The 12,014-nt window shown below is 31.3% G+C and overlaps 1 protein-coding gene across 1 annotated transcript in view; it reads left to right on the forward strand.

Annotated features, from left to right (window-relative positions):
* Positions 1-838: 838 nt before the first annotated feature.
* LOC139501978 (tRNA pseudouridine synthase-like 1) overlaps positions 839-12,014 on the forward strand; it is a 39,461-nt gene continuing 28,285 nt past the window's right edge. Inside the window, exon 1 of the mRNA XM_071291290.1 lies at positions 839-1,014. Coding sequence (XP_071147391.1) covers positions 839-1,014 — 176 coding nt within the window. The remainder of the gene's footprint in view (positions 1,015-12,014) is intronic.

The raw sequence follows: 12,014 nt of genomic DNA on the forward strand, positions 1-12,014 counted from the left end.
TACATCAGGCTATGTTATCTGCCAAATACATGCTATGACGCAATGATATAAGGGATAAAAATCAAATAATTTCATTAAATCTTGATGACAAGAACTTTTTTTGGTGGTAAAATAACCATGTTTTAACCCTTTCGCGGCGAGTGTATCCTTGAGGATACACAATGCGCAGGGCGGATGTATCCTTGAGGATACACGATGCGCAGGGCGAGTGTATCTTTCAGGATACATAAATATTGTCCCAATAAAAGCCGCAATTTTACGCTATTTGCCGTTCTTAACAGTTGAAATCAATGTTTCAATTAAAATCTACGATATCTGAGGATATTATTTCAGTTCTTCAACAACATTAAAAACATCGTGAAAGGGAAATAAATCAAATCGGAAAATTTTATTTTCTAAAATTAGAACCGGAAACACGTTTTGAGGTCATGTGGGGTTTCAAAATGGCTCCTCTAGATAACGAGGAGTGGAAGTACAGCTGTTTTCTGTGTTTTGACGAAGCCCTTTATTATTCTTAGGTAGTTTTAACTATATAATAAAAATAAATGGTTCAATATATCTTAAATAAATATGATAGCGATCTTTTTATTCCCCCCACAAATCGGAACTAGACCAGTAAGTTTTTTTTCGCGTTCATGGCTTTGCTACAAAAACAATTCTCGATTTCGAGGGAACCAGAGATATGGCTTTGAAAAGCTGGTACTCGGGTGACACATACACTTTGATTGAGTATCGGGTGAAATAAGCGGATAGGGCTGTGAATGTACGGGAGAACAATGCACGAAATTGAAAGCAGTTTAGGAAGTGCAACTTCGTCTGCTAGTATTTCAGTGTGAAAATGTCGTCAGACGAAACTGATGTAGAATTTGCAGGTTCAGTGAAAAATAGGTCTTACTTACTTAATGAGGAAAGGTTAAGAATTGGTCAGAATGGGCAGGGGAAAGATGACAGTGAGGGCTATAATGAGTCAAATAATGAGGAAGCCAAAGGGGAGCAGGAGGTTAATATTAATTGGTGAGGAGATGGTGGTGATTAGTGGCACAAACAATGAGATTAGTAGTGTTGAAAAAGTCTACACATATATTTGCCCCTTGTGGGAATACTGGGCTAAGTCATGTCATGGGTACTGAAAAGGAGGTGTCAGATTTAGGGCAACTTTATATGGACAATCCTTTTCTTGAATGCATTCTAAATCAACAAAACTGATAACTTTAAGCTTTCCACTGATTTTTAAAGGTGCTGTTATGTCACTATCCCAGATAAGGGGGAAAGGTTGAGCGCTCACAAACACGTTTAACCCTGCCACACTCATTATGTGCCTGTCCCAAGTCAGGAGCATGTAGTTCACTGGTTGTTGTTGGTTCATGTCTGTCATTTTCATTTTAGATTAATTGTTTTGTAATCAAGTACATGTAGCTATATATATAGGCAGTTAATTTTCCCAGTCGAATTGTTTAATATTTCTCATGTCTGGTGGGCCTTTTATAGCTGACTTTACATTATGGGATTTTCTCATTGATGAAGGCCATATGGTTGCCTATAATTGCTTACATCCACTGTATTTGAACTTTGGTGGATAGTGGTCTTATTGGCAATCATACCTCATCTCCCTAATTTCATATTCACTACAAAGGCAAAGGCCAAATAACAACAGAATGCCTTGGAGCTACAAATCAGAAATGAAAGCATTTCTTGGTCTTGCATACCATTTACTAAGTTGTATCGGTTAACAGATCCAATAATGGTCACCTCAATATTTTCTTGTACAATGATTAGGGACAGGTATACCCATATTTTATGGTACCTTCATTTCTCTGACCATTATAGTACATGAAACTTGATTACGTGAACAAAATGTTGATCCTTTCTGTAATCATATTAAACCTGTTGTTTCATTAGTTGAAACTCTGAAGAACAAAACAAATGTCTCAATCTTGTTAATATAATATATATATTGGTCAAGTTAAATGTGTAATAAATGTTGGCCAGTTAGCAAGATAAGAGGTTAAACTACCCCTTTGACTACCCTTCAAACAGGGGTGGCTGACCAATACATCTAGTATTATTGATATTATCAAAAAACCTTGCAATGGCTCAAAAAAGTATATTTCATTTTACTTGGGATAGTTAAATTTGTAATGCCTACATATTATTTACCATTCATCCAACCTAAAATTTCTTCAGTTTTCTTGTTTGCTGGTAAAAAGGATTGATAAATAGATATTTTGTGCTGGGGTAAGCAGGGTAAGGCCATTACTAGACATAATTTCACACACATGCCTTCAAACTGGAACAATAAAGAGAGAAGTCAAGTTTGCTGTATTTAATTTGTTCTTGTTGTTTGTTAAAATTTTATTGTTGAAAGTTCATAATTTAGTTATCAAATTCTCTTAGTTAATTGTAATACTGATTATATAAATGGGAAAATATTGCTTATTTTTTTATCAAAATCTAGTTTTGTGACTTGATATGGGAAAATGAAACTGCACTGAATTATCAAGAAAGGATGAAACATATGACAGATATGTGTACATATGTAATGAGAGTAGAAATTCATTGTGTAAGTGATTATTCTTCACATGACAATGTACATGTATATATATATGATAACTTGAGTATCTATCATAATTGAAATAGTAATTTAATATATTTTATATACTCAGTGATTAAAATTTTTTCAAATTACATAATCAGAAAATCTAGAACAAAGCTGTTGCATATTGGTAATCATGGTAATAGAGGAAGTTGAAAAAACACCAAACCTTTGAAAAAAAGACCAACTACAAAAATACTTGTATATATATATATGTAATGGTTGACCCTGGTAAATAATTAATCCATTTTGTTTTATCTACTTATAAAAGATAATCATGACCAACTATATTCTGCTTTTTTATTCTTCTAAAATAGGCAGCATGGACTAATTGAACCAGAGACGTATATGTCTGATTGAACCAAAAATATTTTTTTTAGCAGATTTTTTTTTTTTTTTTTTTTGTTATAAAGTATTGTTATGTTTACCAGGGAAAATGAAACAACAAACATATCTTGTTTGTTTAATAACACTCTTTAATACCAGTGTTTACAATATCAACAACGTATCCCGTGCTATCCGTATATGAGTATATGATCGTATCATGATCTATCACTTTGAAAACGAGTAGTCGTTCGTCGATTGACAGAGTTGTCTTTTCATCTATACAAATGGCGGTCGGAAACGAAAAGTCAAACGGTTAATTTAGGAGAGATAAAAAGCTTCGGTTTTGCTATAAACGATGTTTAAATGACAAAAACGAGTGATAAGATAAATGAGAAGACTCGGTTATAATGATTTGCTGAATTATATCCGTTTAAACACATTTTTAACGTAAAAAAGTCCATCCGAATGTCGACATTTTGGCAACATTGAGCTAAAAAGGTAACAAAAATGGGCTATTCCAGAAATAGTCTGTCCCCCCCCTATGGAAGACATTGGAATTCCAGATTTTTTTTCCTTTATTTTTTCTAAAATTCCAAACAAATTTTCCATCTGGACAAAAAAAATCCAAACTTTTTGTCTGTTGGTGCACAAGAAATTCCATGTAATTTTCAAAGGGGCGAATAATTTCCATAAATTTTTTACCATGTTTACTGATATTCATTAAGATTTTCCAGAACAGAAATATTTGGTGACCCATTATTTCCAGGTATATTACACAAGAGTTTTGATCAATTCCCCATGTACATGTATAAACATGAAAAGACTTCAAAATAATGGGGGAGGGGGCAAAGATCTGACACTGTCAGCAATAGTAGTTAAGAGAGCAGGAGCATTCAAAATATTGTACTGTTTGCAATTACGGTAGTTATTACACTGATAAAATTTAAATAGACCATGCATATGCCTCTTTTGGGGGCTACCGTATATAATATTCATACATCATGTACATGTAGATATTTTGTATTGTATATGTATTCTTTCCATGATATCATCAACATGATCAATATATATGTATGTTTTATCTCTGACATAGAGACATAACTTAGAAATATTACCAGTATACGTTGACATTTATAGTACGTAGGGGCCAACTTGAAATATGAGGAAGACCCATAGTGAAGGGGAAAGGGGGAGGGGGAGAAGTACAGGCTTTCATTAGTATAAGTTCAAACTCTTAGTCGTTCTGGGCATGTAAATGTTGAAAATATGCTGCACAGCTGTATGTTTTGACTTTTGAATAAAATAGGTTTGCATATTAACAACTTTTCATTCTAGGATATAATGTCTTACAAAACTTCATAGTTAAAGTGGCACAGTTTTAGCTGTAAAGAGGTTTCCCATGGGAAATTTCAATATCTTTGTTTTATTTACAGAAGTGCATTCTATAATTTTTATCTTGTTTCATGTATGTATACAAAACTGTTGAAATTTTATCACAAGGGAAGACAAAAACAGAAAAATTTGGTTTGACAAAATTTTTGATGCCTTAATGACAGTTTTTAACATACATGTATATATCAAAAGTAATTATAAATACTGACATCTGATTAGTTTCACAGACTTGTGATATTATTTAGAAGATGATAATTTGACCTAATATATATGTAAGCCTCAAATCTATGTCCTGCCTCAAATCTATGTCCTTTCCGCAAATCTATGTCCTTTTTAATATTGCGTCATAGACGTTCCGAATCTATGTCCTGTATTTCTCGCATCTATGTCCTTTATTTACTCAAATCTATGGCCATTTTTGGCTCAAATCTATGTCCTTTCATTGACGTAAAACATATAACAAAACGTAATCAAGTAAACAATGAAAAGTTAACAATTACAGGTGTAAGTATGGCCTTTAACACGGAGCATTAACCCACACCACACTGAACAAACATTGAACAAGTGGTTTATATGACAAAAGCAAGGTTAACATTTTAACACATGGTTTAAAATTGCTTTATGTTTTGTTTTTTAAACTGGAGGAAAATCTGTTATGAATAATGGACTGATGGAATATTTTCAAAAACGTCAACTAGAGATTTATCCTCTTGAAATGTTTTCTGACAATTATCGGATATCTTTACTTACTACTACTATTGGGGAATATTTATAATTCAAATCCAGCCATGAACAAAGGGACTGCGGTGTTTACATCTGGTTTCTGGACTGGAGGAATATGCCAAAACATAAAGAATGATTCTTCTCGGGGAAATATTTTCGTTATAAAAGACATTATTACAAGTTTTACATTTGAACTAAATAGATATCAGCTAAGAACAATTGATATATGTTTTATTGTGATTCACAAATATTTCAAATATAAAGAATGTTTTATCAATTTAGAATGCTTTTTTGATACTAGTATTCAAGGAAAAACATAGATAAAGTGGTATAAATGTCAATGAAACAGCGATATGAACAAATTCATAAGACAAAACGAAGTACGTCGAAGTTGCAAACAAATAGTTATCCTTTGCTGTCTTTTTTAGTAAAATAAATATGTGTAGTTTCATTCTTAAAGACGTCATACAATAATAACAGACCCATGTAAAGATTTTAACCACACATATGGAAAAATGACTTAATAAAACAAAAAGCATATATATAGGACCGTACTTGAAACAATATTATAAATACCAGCTAAATAATTTAGCCAGATTTTCTTAAACGCATACTATATACTTCAGCTCTTGCACATACATGGAGAACACACACCAACTTAATATTGAATTATGGGAAATTACTTAATGAAATAAAAAACCTATAAGGCGGAACTTATTAGACGGGCATAAATTTGCGCATAGCGAAACAAATTGAAAAAACATTACACAGATTTGAGACCTAATCTTTTTAACGGACACAGATTTGCGAATGACGTCACGATTGAAAATCGGACACAGATTTGAGGCCGAATCTTTTTTACGGACATAGATTAGCGATTGATATCACGATGGGGCATAGATTTGAGAAACGGACACAGATTTGAGGTCGTACACAGATCTGAGGTTTACATATATTTAGAATTTAATCTGTATTTTTCATCATTAATTAACACCAATAAATTGTGCAATTTGATATCTCCTAAATTTTAGAATGAAATTTAGTGTTTGTCCTAGGCCTATAACATTATAAACAAATGTCAGATTTTGGGTTACTTCAGCTCAATATCCAGAACATTTACCAATTTAACAGATAATTGATACATCATTTATTCAAACACACTTGTTTGTCTTCACAGCAGGAAATTGTCTAATTATCACAATATTGTAGATGAATGACCAGAAATGACCAGCTGGGTACTATGCATTGCAAAATACTGTTACACATAAATAGATTGTTATCAGAATCTGTGGCCAACTGTCTACTGACTTTTGATTTTACACACAGAAGATCTCCCCCTTTTTATTAATTAATGCAAGGCAATGCATGTGAACTTTTATAAATTGATAATTTGTGTTCAAGTGTTTTATTCTCATATGAAAGTATATACATGTGTACAAATGTAACTAAGATAAGAAAAATAAATATATTTAATAAGAAATAAATATCATGAATATATTTAATAAGAAATGACTGATGTTTTAAGAATTAACCTATTTTCAAAAATATTTTTATTGTGAACTGGAATGAAACTTAAGATGATAATGAATGCAATGTTCTCCTACCAATTGAATAATCTAAAAATGTATTTTCTTAACAATGATGTCTAAAATTTGACATGAGTTTTGAAATTTAAAAGTTTATAAATATAGATTCTACCACTGCATCGAGTGTGATACGATATTTATCCACTCGAGACAGTTAAATTTTCAAATTTAAAACGCAAGGCTTGCCGAGCGTTTTAAATATTTAATATTTAACTGTCGAGAGTGGATAAATATCGTATTACTAGAGGTTTGGTGGTGGAATCTGTTTCTCTAATGTTTCTTTGCGACATGGTCGTCTTTTTCATGCCGTCACAATAGGAAATTCAGAGGAAAACAAGAATATTCAATGTCATAATCGGATTTTAACCAATGAAGAACTGAGATCTAATGACTCGCATGTTGATTAAATTTTTTTATACAATGGGTGCAGAAAGGGATAAATTGACTAAATTAGAGAAAAAATCATTACACATACATATATGTAACAAACTGACATTCTTAATAAGACATACTGTTTCACAATTTACTATTTGTCAAGCCTGAAACTAGGGTTGCCATAGCCATTCTCTCTAGTGTCATCAACTTTTAAATTCATTTTTGGTTAAAAAAAAAAAAAAAAAAAAAAAAGATTTGTTAAATTTTAGTTATCTGACAGACGCTTCTTCTATACAAAGACAGCATTAAGAGATTTTTTTTATTCTTTTTCAATATTTCATTGATATAATGGACTTTTTTTTTGCAGTATAAACATATTTTGTTTACAAAACTTTGAAATTTTCAAAAACTAATGATTTTTTATTGCAGGAATAGAGTACCTTAGCTGTTAGCTGTATTTGGCAAAATCTCTTCGATATTTTGGGTCCCAAATGCTCAACTTAATACATTTTTTAGGCATTCAGAGGCAGATTTAGAGGGGGGCTGTGTTTTACTGATGATTACATTTTAGTTCAATAAGCATTTAGATACATGTACAACCTTCCTCCTTAAACCTTCAAGGAATTTCAGGAAACTGTTTCTTCATACTTGATAATTACCTGACCTGTAGAGTAAAATTAAGATTTTCAACCCATTCTTCCATAATTCACTAAGAAATATTATATAACAGTCAACATTTAGGTAAGTGAAAGATTTTGAATTACTTTTGTCAAACTTTTGTGGAATTTTAACTTACAAAACCTAGACAGAAGCTTTCTCATAAATCAGAAGATAGAACCCTGAACAAATTTTGATTAATTTTTAAAATAAAGATAAAAACATATCTTGCAATGATTAAATTGAAGAGATATGCAGATGGGGATCTACAGAGCTACCACTAATCAAATAAGCAACATTTTAATTCAAAAAGTCACAATTTTTTAGTCGAAAAGATAAATTAAGAGTACATTAGTTAAACGTTCAATTATCATTTTCTGTAATCAGGAATAATTTCATAGAAATTGATCAAATATCCACATATTTGGTGCAAATCATGTTTTTGGCATTTCATTGATACTCAGTGCTATGTAGCAATGTTTATTTTCTCCCAGAATTGTGTTTAAAATTAAGGGGAAACCTTCATTAGAGACTAGTGACCCCTTTGTTTTTTGTTTTTTTTTTTCTTTCATGTTTTTTATTACTGTTTAAAGTTTATTAATATCTTTTTCTATTTATCAAAAATATATATAATTTGAAATTTAAAATTTGATTTTTTGATTTTCTAACTATTTCAATAAATGTTGAATTCAGTGTTTCATGAAGAATTTTGTCTTCAGAATATCAGTTTACATGTGTGGTTTACATGATGATGGTCTTTAATTAGTTCTGCACAGTGAGAAATTTTGTAGGAACTGTGATGTTTATACAAATAATTTTATAACTCATTTCACTAATTCAGCAATGTTCTATTTCTTTTGAATCCTATTGATAGGCTTTTATGGGATTGGACACCTATTGTAGAATCTGTTTTAAAAAGATGCTAGTATTTCCTGAATTCTTTTTGAAGTTTTTCTGCTTGAGAAGGATATGTAATGAATGATACATTGTATACATAGATCTGTTTTTAACTTTGTTCTTTTTCTTTAAAAAATGAGTGGTTTGATTTTTTTTATGAAGATATTGGAATTTTTCAGTAAGACAGTATTCTTTCAAAAGCATTTCATATCTAAAACACCAGTATTTTTCAAAGTGTTCATCTTTGAAGATTTATGGAATGATTATTGCATTCAAAATTGAACTTTAGCAATTAATTCCTGTTGTTTAATCATTTGCATTTTCAAACAGGAAATCCAATTTCATTTACTATTTATTTTGTGGTTAGGGATGAGCTGCTGAAAAGGTCATATGATGGTCATTATTTCAAGCTTCATTAAATATGATCAAATCTGGAAATTTAGATGAAGGTCAAGTTTTCAACTTGCTTGTTTATATCACAAGTGTCTGTAGCTAATTAGATGTCAGAATCTTTTGATGTGGTAAATTTAAACAATGTGTAAATGTATCCAATATATTATAATACAATAGTGGTCAAATCAATTATCTCTCCTAACATTTTTCCTATATGCATTCTTAACAGCTATAATTTGCTGTTTGTGCTTTTGATCCCATTATTTTGACACTTTCACCCACAAATGTAATTAGCATTAAAAATATGTAATAATGAAAACTACATATTTTTAATTTCACACTTTGAGAGTGTTGACCACAAGAGAAATAGGTTTAACAACTTGTGAAAATTGAATTTTGCTTGATATCAATTCTTGTTTTTCAATTTAATTACTATAAATGAACTTGCCACAGGCTCGTTTATTATTATTTTTGAAAATAAATAACTTCAGTTGATCCTAAGCTCACACAGCATAGTAAGCTAGAATGGGCCTAAAAATGACCTGTGTAAAACAATACATTGTTTTCAAAATTCCAATAGGGAACACACTTTATATAATTGTATCAATAAAGCTGAAATGTCTCAAAAAATTGGTTTATTGATACAATTATAAAACAATACAGACAAAAAAAAAAAAAAAACAATGGCCAAAAATTGAAATTGATATACATGTACAAAACATTAAATGAAAAACAAATATGAAATATAGTAAAAGTGACAACCACTAAAATTACAGGCTTCTGACTTGGGACAGATATATAGAGAAAATATATACAGTGAGGTTACAAGAACGCATGTGCTAGATCGAAAATCTACTGGCATAGTGGTGTATTTGTCAAGCCATTGACAAGCCTTTTTAAACACTGGTAAACATGTTAGCTAGCAGTTCTTCTAGTCAAGGATTTGTTAGTCCTGAAACCTTCAAACACAGTTTCTTTTCTTTTGGTTACGGCTGCATATATATATATATATATATAATATGTTACTTATAATTACTTAGTATAAAATTCCAGTTTTTTTGGCTCATTTAGAAAGAAACCGATAAATTCCAGACAAAAAAAAATTAACTGAGGTCTTCCATAGGCATTGTTTCTAATAATTACAGTTAAATTTCCAGACAAATTGACAGTAGTATGAAAAAAATTCCAGTACATTTAAGTTTTATAACGTGTTTAAAATCTGGAATTCCAGAACATTTTGGTAATGGTGAAAAATATTTCCATGGATTTTTTTTTTTACATCTCATGTCTTCCATAGGAGGGGGACAGAATATTTCTGGAATAGCCCAATCGATCTTTCAAGCATTGTAAAGACATTATTTTTTGTTTTAATTTTAATTCACTAGGAAAATCTTTTACAGAGCAACCTTTTGAACTTCTGTATCAGTTGTTTAGGCGATCTGAGACTGCGTTCTCGAGTTGCAGCACGTTTTTCAATTTGCAACTTTTCTTGAAGCGCCGGTCACGAAATTAATTCAGGCTGGGGAATCTGAGCGTGCAAATTTGCCTCGGCCACAGAAACCCGCGGAAAAAATAAAATCAGTAGTGAAAGTGTTAATGTTAATACCACAGAAACATCTTGCTGTGCATTTATAACAATTTGAGACATTTATTTTATGTGAAAGCATATTGTCAGGGTGGGAAAAGCTAAAAATAGCACAAATTCAGGTCTAAGGCTTTAAATTTGCAAAATGTGACTGTTTGCCCCCAAAAAGATTGAAATGTGACTACTATCACTTCATATGATCAGTTAAGTACAAAAAATCAATTGTTTTCTGAATTTGGGGTTTCACTGCATTTCCCTTAAAGGTGTCAGACCACCAAATAAAATTCCCTATCTGTTCAACCAAATTTTGCAATTTTCACAGCTTTCTAAATATTTTACCTTAAGTTTAACTTCAAGGAAACCAGGTATATCCTGAATTGTACATGTATCACCTTCCTACATGCCAATTTTCAACCAATGTTTAAAGTCTTGTAACAAATTTCTGATTTTGAAAAGACAGGTACTACCAAAATAACTCCCGGTTTTCTGGAAATCTTAAATTAGTGTACTATGTAGCACATTAATCCTGAATTTTTAATGCAAACTCATAGACAAGTGAATTTTGGCTCAAAATGGTCTAAATATATTTCCCTTTCACCAAAAGTTTCATTTCTGCAAATTTGTTGGTTAGTTTAAGTAAACAATGACATCAAAAGCACTATTTTGTGTCAAAGTAGGACTACTTTTACATACGTTCTAAATTGGAGGGAGTAATTGGTGGTCTGACACCTATACAAACATAGACAAACATAAGCTCTAATGAGCTTTTAACCGACAATGTCCAATCGCATCACTTTTTTAACAACTTGATCTCCCAACTCGCCCAACTAATGTAAAAGTGCAAAAATCCCATTGAAAATTGGTCTGACATCTCTCCCCACTATTTGCTATAAGGCAGCAACCATTTGATGTTTTAGGACAAAAAATTGTTTTCATTTTTTTTGGAATTTTTTTTTTTTGGCTCTTGAAAAAAATGTTTGTTTCACCCTGGAGTCCTCAGCTAATTTTTTCATGTAATGCTAAAAGTGGGTCTCTTTGGGGTCTAAGCATGACGCAGGATTGCCGACTTTTTGTAATCATGACACGTGAAAACAGGAAAAGAAGTCTAGCAAGACATGGGAATTTACAAAAAAAATGAGAATTGCTTACGTACATTTGTATATATAGTGTAAGTGGGATACAGGAATGTGACAAAACAGTAAGTGGGATCTGGGATCAGAACCCCCCAATGAGACCCCCCTAAAATTGAAAAAAAAAATGTTTTTAACTTGTCGCCAAAAATGCTACAAGGGGGAAGCTTTTTCTCCTTATTTTTTAAAATCTGCTATCATAGAACATTTTCGTAGGAAATACTTAAGTAAACATATAGTTATAAGTACAGTAGATGAAATTATTTTTAATACTGTAACCACAAATTATTCACTAAAAGAGAAGCCTTTTATGTCCAACTCTGCAACGCGGCTTAAATTTAATTTTTACGTAAGGA

The sequence above is a fragment of the Mytilus edulis genome, chromosome 13, assembly GCF_963676685.1.
Source record: "Mytilus edulis chromosome 13, xbMytEdul2.2, whole genome shotgun sequence".
Classification (NCBI taxonomy): domain Eukaryota; kingdom Metazoa; phylum Mollusca; class Bivalvia; order Mytilida; family Mytilidae; genus Mytilus; species Mytilus edulis.